At 37.5% G+C, this 19,719-nt stretch overlaps 1 protein-coding gene across 1 annotated transcript in view; it reads left to right on the top strand.

Annotated features, from left to right (window-relative positions):
* LOC143022553 (ABC transporter A family member 11-like) overlaps positions 1-18,919 on the top strand; it is a 44,744-nt gene extending 25,825 nt beyond the window's left edge. Inside the window, exons 3-5 of the mRNA XM_076180820.1 lie at positions 14,646-14,733; positions 15,338-15,588; positions 16,138-18,919. Of these exons, the coding sequence (XP_076036935.1) occupies positions 14,646-14,733; positions 15,338-15,588; positions 16,138-16,244 (446 nt within the window). The 3' untranslated portion in view covers positions 16,245-18,919. The remainder of the gene's footprint in view (positions 1-14,645; positions 14,734-15,337; positions 15,589-16,137) is intronic.
* The last annotated feature ends 800 nt before the right edge of the window (positions 18,920-19,719 follow it).

Here is a 19,719-nt window from a genome sequence, read left to right as displayed (position 1 = left end):
AATGGGATTCATGGCACATTTGAAAGAATGTAAAAACACAGGGGCGACTACAATAAATATAATCAAGACGCCGATATGGCCGCGTCGCGAATCCACTTGCTCCTCATGACGCCTACGTGTGCGGCACCGTATGGAAGGGGTTAAATTATCATATCGTCGTCGTCGTCGTCGTCATCGTAAAGTCGAACAATCGTAAGTCGCGGCCATCGTAAGTCGACGTTTACCTGTAATGTGGTTTCTGGGGTTCGAGGGTAGAGGTCCCTTGAAGTCCCAACTAAGATGTTCAAAGGGCTGTGTGGCCTTGGTATGGGGAGTTTGGTGTGGTTTTGTAGAACTGAGGATTCAGTTGGGGACACTGAGGGCATTCAAAACACACCCTCCTCACATCTTCCACAGAATAAGTAAGATTTCTCATTCTGACAAAATTAGCAAGTCTTGTTGCACCAGGATGGTAAAGGCAAGTGTAGAGTTCAGATAGCTTCTCATTATTGACAGTAGCTCCACAGTGAGCACATGAGAGTGTCTGCAGGAATGTTGTATTTACCAGGATAGTACATGATGTCATAGTTGTAGCACCCCAACTCAATCCTCCATTGTTGAATTTTATCATTCTTGATTTTTCCAAGTCGATTCATATGGAACATAAAGCTGACAGCTTGTTGGTCTGTAACTAGGTAAAACATCATCCTGTCAAGTAGTGGGACCACCTCTTTATGGATTCCACAATTGCACACACCTCCTTTTCTACTGCAGTGTTTGCATTCAGTAGGTGTCAGGGTGCGAGAGAAAAAGGCAACTGGATGGCCTGCCTGATTCATAGTAGTAGCAATGGCTGTATTGGATGCATCAGTCTCAACTACCAAAGGAATAGTTTCATCAATTGAGTGTACAACAGCCTTTCCAATCTCTTTGAGATCATCAAAGGTTTTCAGGTCCTCAGGACTCGGAGGAAAAGTGTCAGTGGTAACAAGAGGTTCGATCTTGTCAGAGAATCTGGAAACCCACTGTGAATAAAAGGAAAACATACCAACAATACGACATAAGAAAGTACAGTCTTCAGTGATTGTCAATTCCTTTAATAGATGTGAATGTTCAAAATCTGGTTTGAGGGAACCATGGGTTATTGTGTAACCAAGAAAATCTATAGATTTTGTGGAAATGATAGATTTAGTCTCATTGAAGGTAAGGTTGTGGAACTGGGCAGCTTCTTGAAACTTCACCAAGTTCTCATTGTGTTCCAGCTGGGTCTTCCCTGCCACTACAATATTGTCCATGTAAGCATAAATTCCATGTAGATAGTGTTGCTTGATGATGAAGTCAATAGTTCTTTGGAAACAAGCAACACCATTTGTAACTGAATGGTACTCTGCAGAACTAACATAGTTTACCATTCACTTCAAAAGCAGTGTATGGCTTATCCTCTTCCTGTATAGGTATCTGGTGATAAGGACTTTCCAGTGAACTATAGTACTTGTAATGAGACAGTCTGTGACAAGGATGTCTATTTTTGCAAGAGGGTACGCATCCAAATGAGTGAATTTATTAATGGTTTGTCCTTAGTCAACGAGTCTCTTTTGGTGGCACTCATATGACCCAACAAGGACTTGCGCCCTCCATGGAAATGTGCTTTCCTCAATGACCTCAGCTCAATCTGCTCAGTGACCTCAGCTCAATCTACTCAGTGACCTCAGCTTGAGAACTCGTCTTGTGCCGAGACACCAGCTAGTGAATACCTCTTAAGTTTATTACTTCTTGTGAAGTTTATATCTTTGAATAGTGACAAGTGAGTGTGTTGTTTTTGTAACTGTATATGTACAGCACTATACTGTTACAGGTATAAAATAAAGTGTAGTGTTCTAGGAATTTATAATCAAAACAGTAGTTTGTTACTGTACTCCAAAGGTAGGAGTAATAGTATAAGGTAAGCAGAATAAGCTTTGTGTATTTAGTTTATTCAGCGACCGCTTTTATTTTCTTTTGTTGTTTTATATTTTCTCTTTGCCATTTGTGTTGCCGAAGGATGAGCGAAATGGCCTGTGAAGGTTGTGTAAACCTGGAGGACCTTCTTAGGAAGTGTGAGGAGGAAATTTGTCTTCTCAAAAATGTGCTCTGTGAGAAGAGTGAGTCCTCCCCACAGCCTACTTCTGCCACTTCCGTGAGTGAGTGGCACTCCATGAGGTCCCATTTGTTGAGCCTGCATATGATAAGCAGGTGCCCTGTGGAGCAACCGCTGGCTCTAGCCAATCATTTTGCTCTGCTGGAGGATGAAGTGGCTGAAAGTCAGGAGTTCTTGGTGGTGGGGGACTCCATGGTGTGAGGCTATGACAACATCCTGCAGCGGAAGACTGAATGATGTTGCAAGCTTGTATGTCAACTGGGTCGTGGGATCACCAATTATACCCAGACCATTATCGTAGTATTAGGAATACATTCCAAGAAATACAGGTGTCTGTCAAAAGTGAAAATCTTGATATGATAGGAATAACTGAGACATGGTTAAATGGTAATGAGTTTGAAGCTGAATTTAATATTACGGGATTTAAATACTTTTATCAGGATAGAAACAACAAGAAAGGTGAGGGTGTTCTCTTGTATGTTAAAAGCAATGTCCATGCCTGTGTTTTAGAGAAAGTAAAAGAAGATGCATACAATAGTTTGTGGGTAGAGTTAACCCAAACAAATGTGCAAAAAATTGTTGTTTCAAGGACTGTCTATTTTTTGCAACTGGGACTTGTTGATAATGGGTGATTTCAATTTTACTGACATTGATTGAATGACCCTTGAACATGGGCATATAGGTAGTCACTTGATAGGAATTCTCTGTGACAATTACTTAGTTCAGCATGTAAAAGAGCCCACAAGACATGAAAATTTAATCAATCTATTGATTACTAGCCGTTAAAGCATGATAACCGATGTAGAAGCTGGTGAAACTATTGCAAATAGTGATCATAACTTAGATTCAAACTGCTAGAAAAAATTTATAGTTGTGTATCTAAAATACCCGATTTTAGTAAAGCTCACCTCATAGGATTATGTCAGGAGCTTCAGCTTACAGATTGGGAGACAAAATTAAGAGAAAGACCTGTAGATCATATATGAGAAATATTTCAAAATATGCTTAATAAGATTATTCATACTTACATCCTGTTTAAGTACAGATGCCCCCCAAATCAAGCTCATCCAAAATGGCTCGACAAAGAAACTGAAAAAAGTATTGCTAAAAAGAGGCAGGCTTATAAGAAATACAAGTGCTCAGGTACACCTAGTGACTATCAAAGTTATGTAATACAGAAATTTAAAAGACACAATAAGAAATGAAGACAACAATATGAAATTTATATCGTTGATAAATCCAAAAAGAACTCCAAAGAATTCTATAGTTACATTAGAGATAAAAAGGTTATTAGGAATCACATTGGCTCACTATTATCTGCTGATGGTCAACTTGAATATTCAAATGAAGGAATGTGTGATATGTGAAACAACTATTTTAGCTTATTTGTAAACGAAACACCTCAAAGTGAACTCCAAACTGAAACCTGTGAAAAATCTAAGGTGAAGCTATTACAGTAAACATAACACAAGAAAAAATGAAAAGGTGTATAGAGAAACTCAAAGTTGATAAAACACCAGGGCCTGACGGTTAGCATCCAAGAATCTTAAAGGAAATGAAAAATGAGATTATTGTTCCATTAGAAATTATTTTTAAAAAATCCATCATATCTGGAGATGTCCCAAGAAAATGGAAGCTAGCTAACATTACTCCAATATACAAAAAAGGTGATAAAAAGAAACCAAATAACTACAGGCCTATAAGCTTGACTTCAATCATAAGAAAAATGATGGAAACTATAATCAGAGATGCTATCAAACATCATTTAGAAAGCAACTATTTGATAAATGATAGCCAGCATGGATTCAGACGGAAACATTCTTGTGTGACTAACTTACTCGAATTCTACAATACAGTTATCTCGAATTATGACAAAAGAAACAATATAGATTGAATATATTTAGACTTTGCAAAAAACTTTTGATACCATCCCCCACAAAAAGCTAATTACTAAATTAACTTCACATGGAGTAAGTGTCTTTGGACTAGAAATTGGTTGAATGATTGAAAATAGAGAGTTGTTTTAAATGGCAAAACTTTTAGATGGAAAAATGTTACGAGTGGAGTTCCTCAGGGTTCCGTTCTTGGGCCACTTCTATTTGTAGTATATATAAATGCTATAGACCACAGACTAAGACCTGTTGTCTCCAAATTTGCTGATAATACAAAATTGTGCAGAATGGTAAATGATCACTGAAATCAATTAGATATTCAAGAAGATTTAGATAAACTACAGCAATGGTCTGGAAAGTGGCTAATGAAATTTAATACAAGTAAATGCAAGGATATAGACATAGGTAAAAATAACAGTAAGTACGATTACAAGTTATTTGGAACTTCGTTAACAAATGTGGACAGTGAGAAGGCTCTCGGAGTAATTATTAGTAATGATCTCAAATCATCTAAACCAGGGGTTCCCAAAGTGGTTGATATCGACCCCCAGGGGTCGATGAAACCATCCAAGGGATCAAAAGGGGGTCAGTAGATTGCTAGGCGGTTGATGAAACCATCCAAGGGGTCGAAAGGGGGTCAGTAGACTGCTATGGGCTCAAAAGGGGTCACTAAATTACTATAGGGTTGAAAGGCACTCTTTAAAATTAAATGGTTAGCATGAAATGATCCTGTTCTCTTCCCGTACTGAAAGAGTGAGAATAATCAACCAACCAATATCTAAACTTAAAGAAAAACCATGTCAGATCACTCTTAGTCGAAAATCCTCCACATTCTGTGTATGTAGGGAGAATCTCATATACACATCCATATCGTGAATGAACATCAAGATGACCACCTTGTGTGGAGTGTGATAGGGATGGAATTGGTGGGAGTGGTTTTTATATATAGACTTTGTTTTTTGGCTATTTCCCTTATAAGGGGGAAAAAGCCTTTGGTATATGTATGTATTATCTGTCAATATATTATTATTTACTATATACCTGTTTTTTTATTATTTAACTATACCTATGCATTTATTTTATTATTAATATTATAATTTTTTTTTTTTTTTTTTTTTTTTTATCATTACATTTTTTGTATCTGACCTAGTTATGGACCAAAAGGTCTCCTGTCGACATGCTCTGCCTTTGTAATCCTTTGTATAACACCAGCATGTAGCATCTTATTTATTTCAGACTTAATGAACTTCTTGTCTTCATCCCCAAATCTCTGAGATTTAGTTGCAATGGGTTTGCAATGAGGAGCAAGACTTGAAAAGATATGAGGTGTATCCACCCAAACAGACAGTACATTGGAAGAGGCAGGGTTGGAGATATTTATGTCTTTCTTGGATCTGCCAAAGCCCACAGTAACACTAGTGCTGGCTCATGAAGTCTTGACCAAGAATGACATTACAACACAAATCTGGCAGTAGAGAAAGCCTCATATTGTAGTAGCACTCACCCTTCAAATTTATGTCAACCATGCAGCGTCCCTATACAGGAGACATGAGTGAAAAGGCCATAGGTGCTTCCAGTCGCTGGGACAACCTTCAACTTGTGCTTCTTGGCATAGCTATGTGAGATGAAAGATTCAGAGCTCCCTATGTGGACAAGAGCAGTTGCTTCATTATTACCAATCAAAACATACACAGTTGCTCACCATAGTAGTTCTGGGGAAGAAGCAGAGATGACTGCCAGTGTAGAAGACTGAGTGGATGCAGAAATAGAAATTGTAGTAGACTGGCACACTTTAGCAAAGTGTCCCTGCATATTACACTTATGACAAATGATGATTCTTGCAGGACACTGTCCATGATTATGATGGGGACCACCACAGAAATAGCATTGGGACTTAGAATTGGCAGTAGCACAGGTCCTTTCAGCAGAATAGGCAGTTTCAGATATTACAGTAGCACAGGTTCCTTCATCGGTGTGAACAGGTTTGGATATCATAGCAGCATTTACACCAGAGACAGTAATATGAGAATAAGACTCTGAGGTCTTCTACCTAGTTGTACCTAGTTGTATTTACCTAGCTGTATCTTATGGGAAGGGGAGCTACGCTTGTGATTTCCTGTCTCTGTGTCGTACCATATCTAATTTGTTCTTAAATTCTTTATTGTTTTTGCACACACTATTGTTTCGTCTAGTACGTTCCATACATCCACCACTCTGTGGGGAAAGCTGTTTTTTTTTCAGCTCTCTTTTATAACTGTTCTTTTCGAATTTCTTTCCATGTCCTCTTGTGTTCCTGTTATCCCAATTTAATTCAACTCTGTCAAGGATTTCCACATGTCTCATAATTCTGGAGATGGTCAGCAAGTCACCTCTTTCTCATCTTTGTTCCTGAGTTGGTAGTCCTAGTTTTGACAATCCTTCTTTATATCACATTTTTGATAGTGTTGGAGCTGTATTCATAGTTGCTGTCTGGATTTTCTCAATTTTCCTTATATTCTTTTTAGTACTGGGTGACCATAGTGTTGCTGCATACTCCAATTTAGGCCTTATCAGTGTAACTAGTATTTTCTTTACCATTTTTTCATCCAAATAAGTAAAAGCTACTGTTTTGATCTTAGCATGTTATAGGTTTTGCTAAAAAAAAAAAATTTTAATATGCCTGTCAGGGGACATATCTTTTGTGATGATCACCACCAGGTCTTTTTCAGATCCCACATTCATTACTTCCTTTTCGCCAATTTTATATTGTCCTGATATCCTTTTTTACTTTTTTCCAAATTCTATTATGCTACATTTCTTAATGCTGAAGTCTACTTCCCATTTCTGACTCCATTCCCAAACCCTGTTCAGATCTCTCTGTAGTGAGTCACAGTCTGTTTCAGTATTCACTTTTTTAACAATTTTGCATCATCTGCAAAGAAGCTCGCATAACATTCCACATATTTGTCCATGTCATTCACATTTATAGCAAACATTATTGGAGCCAATACTGATCCTTGTGGAACTCCAATGATTACCTCTTCCCAAGTAGAAGTCTTATCTCTGAACACTATCCTCATTTTTCTACCATGCAAAAAGTCAATGGGGAATGTATTATTTGACATGACTAGAACATACAGTGACACAATGGGTAAAAGAAAACATAGATTTAGAAATAATGAAGAACCATTGAACTAGATTTATTACATCAGAACCTGAAATAGTAGACAAAGTTGAATACAAGACACCAATTGCAAAGTTACCACATATTACTTGAGTTAGAACTAAAGGAGGAAATATATATAAAGAGAAATGAGAGATACTGAAAAGGAAGAGTGATGTATAGAAAAATGGACTTTGAGCAATATCTAATTGATTTAAGTGATCATTTACATTCCGCACAATTTTGTATTATCAGCAAATTTGGAAACAACAGATCTTAGTCTGTGGTATACATCATTTATATATACAATGAATAGAAGTGGCCCAAGAACGGAACCCTGAGGAACTCCACTCGTAACATTTTTCCATCTAAAAGTTTTGCCATTTAAAACAACTCTATTTTCAATCATTCAACCAATTTCTAGTCCAAAGACACTCCATGTGAAGCTAATATAGTAATTAGCCTCTTGTAGGGCATGGAATCAAAAGCTTTTGCAAAGTCTAAATATATTCAATCTATATTGTTTCTTTTGTCATAATTCGAGATGACTGTGTTGTACAATTCGAGTAAGTCACACAAGAATGTTTCCATCTGAATCCATGCTGGCTATCATTTATAAGACAGTTGCTTTCTAAATGATGTTCGATAGCATCTCTGATTATAGTTTCCATCATTTTTCTTATGATTGAAGTCAAGCTTATAGGCCTGTAGTTATTTGGTTTCTTTTTGTCACCTTTTTTGAATATTGGAGTAATGTTAGCTAGCTTCCATTCTCTTGGGACATCTCCAGATATGATTTTTTTTTTTTTTTTTTTTTTTTTTTTTCATATATATATAATTTCTAATGGAACAATAATATAATTTTTCATTTCCTTTAAGATTCTTGGATGCTAACTGTGAGGCCTTGGTGTTTTAACTCTGAGTTTCTCTATACACCTTTTAATTTTTTCTTTTGTTATGTTTACTGTAGTAGGTTCACCCTAGATTTTTCACAGGTTTCAGTTTGGAGTTCACTTTGAGGTGTTTTGTTTACAAATAATAAGCTAAAATAGTTGTTTCAAATATCACACATTCCTTCATTTGAATACTCAAGTTGACCATCAGCAGATAATAGTGGGCCAATGTGATTCCTAATAACCTTTTTATCTCTAATGTAACTATAGAATTCTTTAGGGTTCTTTTTGAATTTATCATGGATATCAATGTTGTATTGTCATTTTCGTATTTTATTGTCTTTTTTAAATCTCTCTGTATTATTACATAACATTGATAGTTACTAGGTGCACCTGAACACTTGTATTTCATATAAGCCTACCTCTTTTTAGCAATACTTTTTTCAGTTTCTTTGTCGAGCCATTTTGGATGAGCTTGATTTGGGGGGCGTCTGTCCTTGAACAGGATGTAAGTATGAATAATCTTATTAAGCATATTTTGAAATATTTCTCATATCTGAGCTACAGGTCTTTCTCTTAATTTTGTCTCCCAATCTGTAAGCTGAAGCTCCTGACATAATCCTATGAGCTGAGCTTTACTAAAATTGGGTGTTTTAGATACACGAGTATCTATTCTAAAATTTTCAGCAGTTTGAATCTAAGTTATGATCACTATTTGCAATAATTTCACCACTTCTACATTAGTTATCATGCTTTCACGGCTAGTAATCAATAGATCAAGTAAGTTTTCATGTCTTGTGGGCTCTTTTACATGCTGAACTAAGTAATTGTCACAGAGAAAACCCATCAAGTGACTACCTATATGCCCATGTTCAAGGGTCATCCAATCAATGTCAGTAAAATTGAAATCACCCATTATCATTAAGTCCTGGTTGTAAAAAATAGACAGTCCTTGAAACAACAGTTTGTCGTCTGCTATTGATAATGTTTTTGGCCTATAAATTACACCTACAAGCTTGCATCATCATTTAGTCTTCCGCTGCAGGATGTTGTCATAGCCTCGCACCATGGAGTCCCCCACCACCAAAAACTCCTGACTTTCAGCCACTTCATCCTCCAGCAGAGCAAAACGATTGGCTAGAGCCAGCGGTTGCTCCACAGAGCACCTGCTTATCATATGCAGTCTCAACAAATGGGACCTCATGGAGTGCCACTCACTCACGGATGTGGCAGAAGTAGAAGTGGTATGCTCTTTAGGCTGTGGGGAGGATTCACTCTTCTCACAGAGCACATTTTTGAGAAGACAAATTCCCTCCTCACACTTCCTAAGAAGGTCCTCCAGGTTTACACAACCTTCACAAGCCATTTCGCTCATCCTTCGGCAATACAAATGGCAAAGAGAAAATATAAAACAACAAAAGAAAATAAAAACGGTCACTGAATAAACTAAATACACAAAGCTTACTCTGCTTACCTTGTACTATTACTCCTACCTTTGGAGTACAGTAACAGACTACTGTTTTGATTCTAAATTCCTAGAACACTACACTTTATTTTATACCTGTAACTGTATAGTGCTGTACATATACAGTTACAAAAACAACACACTTACTTGTCACTATTCAAAGATATAAACTTCACAAGAAGTAATAAACTTAAGAGGTATTCACTAGCTGGTGTCTCGGCACAAGACGAGTTCTCAAGCTGAGGTCACTGAACAGATTGAGCTGAGGTCACTGAGGAAAGCACATCTCCATGGAGGACGCAAGTCCTTGTTGGGTCGTATGAGTGCCACCAAAAGAGACTCGTTGACTAAGGACAAACCATTAATAAATTCGCTCATTTGGATGTGTACCCTCTTGCAAAAATAGACATCCTTGTCACAGACTGTCTCATTATAAGTACTATAGTTCACTGGAAAGTCATCATCACCAGATACCTATACAGGAAGAGGATAAGCCATACACTGCTTTTGAAGTGAATGGTAAACTATGTTAGTTCTGCAGAGTACCATTCAGTTACAAATGGTGTTGCTTGTTTCCAAAGAACTACTGACATCATCATCAAGCAACATTATCTACATGGAATTTATGCTTACATGGACAATATTGTAGTGGCAGGGAAGACCCAGCTGGAACACAATGAGAACTTGGTGAAGTTTCAAGAAGCTACTCAGTTCCACAACCTTACCTTCAATGAGACTAAATCTATCATTTCCACAAAATCTATAGATTTTCTTGGTTACACAATAACCCATGGTTCTCTCAAACCAGATTCTGAACATTCACATCTATTAAAGGAATCTCCAATCACTGAAGACTGTATGTACTTTCTTATCTTGTGTTGTTGGTATGTTTTCCTTTTATTCACAGTGGGTTTCCAGATTCTCTAACAAGGTCAGACTTCTTGTTACCACTGACACTTTTCCTCCAAGTCCTGAGGCCCTGAAAACCTTTGATGATCTCAAAGAAGAGATTGGAAAGGCTGTTGTGCATTCAATTGATGAAACTATTCCTTTGGTAGTTGAGACTGATGCATCCAATACAGCCACTGCTGCTACTCTGAATCGGCAGGCCATCCAGTTGTGGTGGACAAGTACCCCACATATGCTTCGACACAGTATTTTGGCTTATAGCATTGCCACCGCAGAAATGGGATGGACCAGGAATGGATGTAGTGTGTAGAAGTAGCTGGCCTTCGGCCTTATATTAATTGTGTGTAGGTTAAGTCTATAGTACGCCTGTACTACATGCATTTGTATCCTCTTGAAAGCACAACCTAAGCACTGCCAAGCCATGTTTCGGTCAGGATGGGTCGTGTGCTACTTTAACGTACACATGAGGCCTATATAAAGATGCCAGATTTTGGTGTCCCTGGGCTAGTTCCTTTCTGTACTTGTACCAGCAGTGCCCGATCCGTGGCTCGCGGTCACTTTTGTGGTTTAGGGCAGGGCTCCGCGCCCTGCCTGCCAACCCAGCCTAGGTCGACACTCACGCTAACCAAAATAAAGCCACGAAACTCACCCGAGTCTCCTTCACTCCCTCGGTACCTAAGCGCAAGTAACATTCACGTAATGTTACATTGGTGACCACCGGAGTTTGGACGCGAGTACACCCAGCCCCCCTTCTGATCTGGTTCATCGACAACTTGTGTGACTCCATGGACGCTTGTCAACCCCACCACCAGTTGAAACTGATGCATCTGATACAGCCCTTGCTGCTACTCTGAATCAGGCAGGCCATCCAGTTGCCTTTTTCTCTCACACTCTCACACCAATGAATACAAACACTCTGCAGTAGAAAAGGAGCTGTGTGCAATAGTGGAATCTGTAAAAAGTTGGTCTCACTACTTGATAGAATGACATTTTACCTTAGTTACAGACCAACTGGCTGTCAGCTTTATGTTCCATATGAATCGACTTGGAAAAATCAAGAATGATAAAATTCAACAATGGAGGATTGAGTTGGGGTGCTACAACTATGACATCATGTACCGTCCTGGTAAATACAACATTCCTGCTTTTTCTCATGTGCTCACTGTGGAGCTACTGTCAATAATGAGAAACTATCTGAACTCCATGCTCAACTTTGCCAACCTGGTGCAACAAGACTTGCTCATTTTGTCAGAAGAAGAAATCTTCCTTATTCTGTGGAAGATGTGAGGAGGGTGTGTTTTGAAAGCCCTCAATGTACCTGATTGAAACCTCAGTTCTACAGACCACTCCAAAATCCCCATATTAAGGCCACACAGCCCTTTGAATGTCTCAGTCTAGACTTCAAGGAACCTCTACCCTCGAACTCCAGAAACCACATTATGCTCACGGCGATGGACGAGTATTTTCATTTTCCATTTGCATTCGCCTGTCAAAACATGACTAATGGTACTATAATCCATTATCTAAATCAGATTTTTGCAAGATTTGGTATGCCTTCCTACCTACATTCTGATAGCGAATCCTCATATATGGCCAAGGATCTATGTGAATTCTGGCACAATCTAGGTATCACCACTAGTCAAACAACACCTTATAATCATCAAGGAAATAGGCAGTGTGAGAGGTATAATGCTACAATATGGCATTCAAGAAACCTTCAAGAATGTCAATGGGAAACAGTGTTGCCTGATGCTCTTCATTCAGTTCGATCTCTGCTCTGCAAAGACACCAATGCTACGCCACATGAGAGTCTCATCTTGTACCAGCGCTGATCTCCCAGTGGCCATTGATTGCCAACTTGGTTATCTTTTCCTAGACCTGTCTTACTCTGACATCACGTTTGCATTAGTAAATATGAGCCCCTCATTGATGAGGTTCAGTTGTTAGAAGCAAATCCACAATATGCTCATGTAAGATTTGCTGATGGATGTGAATCAACAATATCAGTGCATGACATGGCTCTGACCTGTAAAATATCTTTGTATGAGAGGCAAAAGGACCTCAATGTTGGCCCTTCTACACAGACAGGATCTGTGAAGATTCTTCCAGAGCCTACTGCTGATTTATCAAGAGTTGAATTCTTCTGATGCTATAGATGATCAGGAAATATTCATCAAGGAAGGAAATATGAAGGTTGATTTGCTTCCAGCCCAGGTATATGGTGCTCTAGCTAATCTTCAACATAGGGATGAACCCTCCACTCCTACACATACTGGTCCTGAACAACTGCGCTGATCTATGTGGGAATACCACAAGCCTTTCTGCTACATAGAGCAATGATTCATCAAGGGAGGGGAGAATGTGGTAATCTGAGTTTTATAAAACTAATTGTACTTGTTAACCTAGTTGAATTAGGTATAATTTCTTATACTGCCTTTTTGTTTTGTTTTTAGACACTTGATGTAATTTAGTCTAATAAAACCAAAAGAAAGGTTCTTAGCATTCGTAAAGAATACCACAGGGGATTAAAAAGTATAATGAGAAATAAACATTTGGAAATGGATGCTAAGAGGAGATTGTATGAAGGAGTGATTGTGCCAACAACATTCTATAGGGCAGAAATATGGAATATTCGAGAGGAAAAGATTAACCACTTCCATACGGTGACGCCTACGTAGGCGGCATGAGGAGCAAGTGGGTACTCGATGATGCCGACGTCGCCATCTTGATTATATCTATTGTAGTCATATCTACGTAACCTTCATTCTCTCTAAACTGGCTTCATTATATTTTCTATGGTTATCAAAATACACAGGTGAAAGAGAACGAACAATTGAGCACTGACTTTATTTTTCATAATGCAATTATGACGCAACATCGCACGTTGGGCAGCTAATGCTGCCAGACGTGCGATGTGCCCCGGAGTGAAGAGGTTAAATGTGTATGAGATGAAATACCTGAGAAGTATGGTAGGCTGGATAGAGTGAGAAACAAAGAGGTGAGGAGGAGAGTGGTGGTGGAAAGGGAGTTGGGAGACAGGGTTGATGAAAGAGTATTGGGATGGTTTAGACACATGGAAAGAGTGAATGAAGAAAGATTAGTAAAATAGGTGTGGAAGGCAAAGGTGGGGGGGAGTGAACATATAGGGGTGACCAAGGATGAGGTGGATGGATATGGTAAAAAGGGTATTGGGAAAGAGGAGAATGTCTGTTGAGGAAGGAAGGGATGAGTAGAGAATAGGTGTGCAAGGATGATGACCCATCATCCAGGAGTAGTCAAAAAAAGAGGGAGGTAGGGGTGGTGAATGGGAGTGGAGTATGTGGAGATGAAATGGATGGGAGTGGGTTTATGCCTTTGACTTTGGCTACATCCCTTGTAAGTGGGAAAAAGCTGTTGGTATATGTATGTATACTAAACATGATAGCTATCAGCAGTTGGATCAATGTAACAGAAAAAATCTTGTTGGATGAAGATGTTGTAATCTTTGAAAAAATAGAGATAAATAAATATAAGTAAGTAATGCTAGTATATGCAATCTTTTTGATTAGTTTGGATGCCTGCAGAGTACATCATAGGGTGCATCCAAGGTAACTTGTTAAGTTGCACCCACCTAGTAGCTTCTAACATGTGGCTGTTTAGCCCCCGCCCTTTTTTTTTTTTTTTTTTTTTTTTTTTTTTTTTTTTTTTTTTTTTTTTTTTTTTTTTTTTTTTTCCCTTTTTTATACTTGGATCATGTAGATGTAATGGGGTGTTACAGATGAGCTTGAATGTGCTTCATCATAGATTAATCTTAGAATGTCCAGTTGATAGTGTGGTGGTGGTATAATTGGAAGCATGCTTGTCTGTCATTCACGTAGTTGTAGATTTAAATCCCACAGTCCTCACTGATTCCTAGCAGTTAGTGTTACCTGCCTCAACAATCCAAATGTATAGGGCAAAGGTGATGGTTTTGACTGCAGCTACATGTCTCTTGATGTGAACTGAGCTTGTTTGACATTGAATTGAAAGATCTATTTCATGTGCATACCTGATCATGAAATTTGTTTTGTGGGTCAGTTACTCAAAACTTAACCCAATTTTCCCCAAAGATCAGAACCAACATTTTACCAATTCAAAATCATTACTACAAGATTTCTTCTTCTTCAATATTGGTCATTGAGAGAGTGCAAATGTATCATACCAGTTCCTCACAGTTTTTGTTTACAAAATGTGTTTTTAATCCAGGGAGACAGAGGTGCAATTCTGACAACACACTCCATGGAAGAAGCTGATGCTCTTTGTTCTAGAGTTGGAATTATGGTCAAGGGCAGCCTGAGGTAAGGTGATCATGTATTCTGTTAACCTCATCTAGCCCAATCCATGATAAAAAAATTCCCAATACATTTTTCTTATTCTTGAAATAGAATTGACTTTGGATCAACATAGGAAAATAATCTAAAGTGGTACTGTCTTAGAGTTTTTATTGTCTTTGTACAGTGGTATCTTGATTTCAGCAATATGCAATGTTATGATTCATATTTAAGTAAAAAGTGGTTAGAGCACCAAACACTACTTGATCTGATTTTAGTTACCTGAAGGCTGTAGGTCTTCTGTAAGAGAGACCAGGTCTAGTTGGTTGATTGAGTGAATTGCCTCCTGTATTACCATGTTCTCTTCTCTTTTTGATATTTCTTCAATCTCTGATTTAGAAACCTCCAGGAAAGCTGCTGTTTTTCTTCTACCTTCTAATATTTATCCCTAGCTGAATATCTGGTGAATCCAGCCAAGGTAAACTATGGTAAGGTACATCTGTTTCTATACCAAGGGCCTCTTCCCCCTTATGAGGAAGGTAACCAGCTAAGACATGCACCCATCCCCACCAATTCCACCCCCATGCATCACCTATGTACATATTGTATGTACTTTTTTATCATATTTCAGATGTATAGGATCATGTCAGCATCTTAAAAACAAATATGGTGGTGGATACAAGCTTGAAATAAAGGTAAAGGGAGTGTCTACAGAAACTAATGGAGAAACAAGTGAAGACAAGAAAAAAGAAGTACATCAGTTAATAAAAGACATATTTTATGATGCTGAGATTGATGAAGAGTTTGGTGATAGAATTATTTACAAGATTTCCCAGCATAATATGAAAAGTCTTGGAAAGTGTTTTGCTGTGATGGAGAAAGGTAAGAAGCTTTGATCACCTCTTTTTTTTTATTTTTAAGTGTCTTGTGTCTTGCTCCATTGCTTCTGATCTAGGGCAGTGGGTGGGATACAGAGATGACCTATCATCCATGAGGAGCTAAAATGAGAGGGAGGACAGGATGGTGGATGAGAGTGGCATGGGTGGGGATAAAATGAGTAGGACTGGGTATATGCCTTTTGACTTTGACTACCTCCCTGGTGAGGGGGAAAAAGCCCCTGGTATATGGATGAATGGATGGATGGAGATAAAAGTAGTAATATGGCCTATGAATCTTTACATACTTGAGAAGAGTAAAATACTTAATGTATCCATGAGTAAGATTATGGTGGTATTCATGGATGGAGGCATAAAGTTAATTTCCAGTGAGATATGTAGACTGGAGTAAGTAGACTTATAGGTATCTGGAAACAGAAAAAAAAAAACATGAAATATAACTAGGTCCATCAATAGGATATGAGAATTTAGCCAATATATAACGGATTGGGCAGGACCAGCAAATTTTGCTGAAACATTATGAATTTCATTACAGGAAAAAGTGAATCAAAGATTGAAAAGTACTCTTTGAGCCAGACAACCCTAGAACAAGTTTTCCTGAAGTTTGCACGACTACAAGAAGAAGATACTGAGGAGATGTAGATTGTTTCTCCTATTAAATGATACACTGCAGCAAGATTGAAAAAAAAAAAGTCCTCTGTGTGATAGTTCCATTGAAGGCAGTTTGATTTTGTGGGCAGGCCTGTTCTGTGGTGGTACTGTCTTAGAGCAGGATGGTGCCCTGAATGCTAGTATGGTTCTTGCTCTTCTTGAGAAAGTTTTTTTCCATCTTTTCCAAGCTTTGTCTTTTCTGTCTTTAGCCTCAATGCACCTTTTGTTATACCAACACTGTCTGTATTTCTCTTTTTGCTTCTTCTTTGGTACATATTTATCAATTCCTTCCTTGTACTTGTCTTTAAATATGTTCAATTTATCTTCCATCTTAGTTTCCTCTTGGAAAAATTCATCCCAGTTTGCATTTTGATTTTTTTTTCTAAGTTATACAATATCCGTTTTGCTGTACATTAACCTTCCTTCTCTATGTTTTTCATTCCTTCTTATGTCGTTTTGTTTAGTTCAGACTCTATTAGTATGTGGTCACTCTTCCCAGTTGGTGTCCTATACTCCATTCTGTTCACAATATCAGGTTCAGAAGTGAATATTAAGTCTAGTTTCAATGGTTCCTCATTGTTTTTATATATCTAGTATTTTCCTTAACCCATTGTGTTAAGGTATATTTGATGGTCAAATCCAGTAGCATGTTCTCCCCCTTTTACTATCATTTCTTTCCAGATTATTTCCTTTGTGTTAAAGTCACCCATAATTACTATGTTACCATCCTCTTTCAGTAATTAATTTAGAGCATTCTTTGTATCTTCCAGTAATTTGGAATGATCACCATCAGACAGGCCTGTGGTTTTGGTGGCACATATACTACTACAAATTTTCTACTTTTCATATTATTATTTAAAGCTTTAATCATAATTAATTCCACATTATATTTGCCTTCATTTATTTTTGTCACATTAAAACTGTGAGTGCCGATTGCACTATGTATAAGAATATCTTGAAATATGATATTATATAAGCAAATTGTATGGTAAGTACTAAGGTTAATTACGAATCACGGCATATGACATTTGATCTGTGTCAAGTAATGATTGTATAATGTTCAAGTGTATTGACAAATTGTATATGTACAGACGCTCCTCTACTTATGTTCATTCATTTTACGTTTTTTCAATTTTACGTTTGAAGTGACTAAATAAAAAATTTGTAATTTTTTTTTTTTTAGTTTAGCGCGCTCTCCGTAGTATGAGACGTTCAAACGATACTTACGCATGACGCTGCATCCATTGTTTACATGGCACAAACGACAGACTGAACGTGCCTTGCCTCCTCCTCCTCCTCCCCCTCCTCCTTCTCCTCCACCATCTCACTTTATGTTGCTTGAATTTAATTTATTTGAAATTAATGTTATTATTTTACAATGTTATGTTTATAATTAATGATTTAGGGGTGTTTTATAAGATACAGTAATAGAATTTATGGATGTATAGTACAGTATGAATGGTCATACATTACTGGAACGTACAGTAACAACTTACGTTCATTTTCACTTTACGTTCAGCAGTTTGGAACGTAACTAAAATGTAAGTTGAGGAGCATCTGTACTAAGGTTAATTACGAATCACAGTCCATGATGTTTGATGTATGTTGAGTACAGATTGCACAATGTCTGAGTGTATTATGATAATACCAATATGTGAGTAAATATCGATGAGATGAGAAATAGTTGAACTTAACCTCTTCACTCCGGGGCACATTGCACGTCTGGCAGCATTAGCTGCCCAACGTGCGATGTTGCGTCATAATAATCGCATTATAAAAAATAAAGTCAGTGCTCAATCGTTCATTCTCTTTCACCCGTGTATTTTGATAACCATAGAAAATTGATGAAGCCAGTTTAGAGAGAATGGAAATTATGTAGGTACAACTACAATAAATATAATCAAGATGGCGACGTCGGCATCATCGAGTACCCACTTGCTCCTCATGCCGCCTATGTAGGCGTCACCATATGGAAGTGGTTAATGGCAACTACCTGTATTGTTACATACATAGTTTACAATGTATCTAAAGTAATATGGAAAATGTTATTGTCGAAATTGATGTACTGTAATGATCCATTATATATATAATAAAATAAAATAAGATTAAGGAAACTCTAGAGAAAAGGAGAATGTTGAGTGGAACATGACTCATATATTTATTTACTATCCTTTAAATGTAGTACTACGCGAAGAAAGTAGTGCTAGTTTCCCTCGCTAGAATTGTAATGATAGCTGTCCTTTTTGTATCTAGACATTGAGCTATTAAGACATCCATAAGTGCCATGGAAGTCATTATTGGTAAGCATGAATATTGAGTAACCTATTGTGATGTGACTAATGGAAGAATATGTAAGAGTTAGTGCATAAGTCATGTTAATAATTTATGTATTTGGTTTCTCAGAATGATAGCAGATCACAAAGATATTTGATGATGTATGTTATGGAGGCAGGTAAACTAAATCATGGTAGGAATTGTGAAGTAGAGTTCGATGATTGTGTTAATGATGAATATTGTGTTTAATCATTGTATTGATTTAATGGATTAATTGTGAATGCAAATTAAGTTGTGATACCATTTGCAGAAACCACACAGCCCCACACACATGGCCCCACACATTGTATGTGACCAAAGAAGGGTATAAGAATAAAGAAGATTAAAGTGTGCATCAGGATTGTCATTCCCACACCCTCTGTAACCTCGACCCACCAACCCTTCGGGGCAGCGTGTACAAAAACCCTTTTTGATCAATATCATGACTCCTCTTTGTTTATCTTCTATTTTTTGCCCAATGGTTTTACAGACCTTATCCCACCATACTTGATAGAGGACCTTTCATTTTGTCTCCACAATTCCCATAATGTCAGGTTTCTCTTTTTCCAGATAATCATTTAATTAATTGATTCCAGAAATAATACTGTTCATATTTGTGTATGCCACTTTTAGTTCCATATTTTCTTCTTTTTTTATTTGACTTTTCATTTTTCTGATGTGACATTTTTTCAGTCTCAGATCCAATACTCTCCCCCCCCAAAAAAAAAAAAATCCTGTCTCCATTCTTTTCTCATTTCTTTCATTGGCTTCAATTCTGAGAGCCTTGTCTTTCTCTTCACTCATTTCCTTTTTTATCCATTTATGTCTGAATTTCTCACTGTTTGCTAGTTTAACCGCTTTCGATAGTATATTCTCAGCTATTTGGGTTCTTAGTTTGATTTTTAGAGGTCTATGTTGTTTTTCTTTTAAGTATTTGCCCATTCTGTGAATCTCATCAATTTCATCATCAAAATCTTATCCTTCATATTGAATTTCATTCAGAATTTCCTTAGCTACTTCTTTTTCCTCCTCTTCTCTTCGGTATTAATACACATTGTGTTTTTCATTGATACCATGGACCACAATGCATTTGCCTTTGTCTACTGTATCTGTTACCCAATTTTCCTTTTAATTACTTTTATAACTGTTTCTT

Source organism: Oratosquilla oratoria, unplaced genomic scaffold, assembly GCF_046742065.1.
Source record: "Oratosquilla oratoria isolate Oo_2021 unplaced genomic scaffold, ASM4674206v1 SCAFFOLD116, whole genome shotgun sequence".
Lineage (NCBI taxonomy): Eukaryota > Metazoa > Arthropoda > Malacostraca > Stomatopoda > Squillidae > Oratosquilla > Oratosquilla oratoria.
This window is presented reverse-complemented; position numbering and strand designations above follow the sequence as displayed.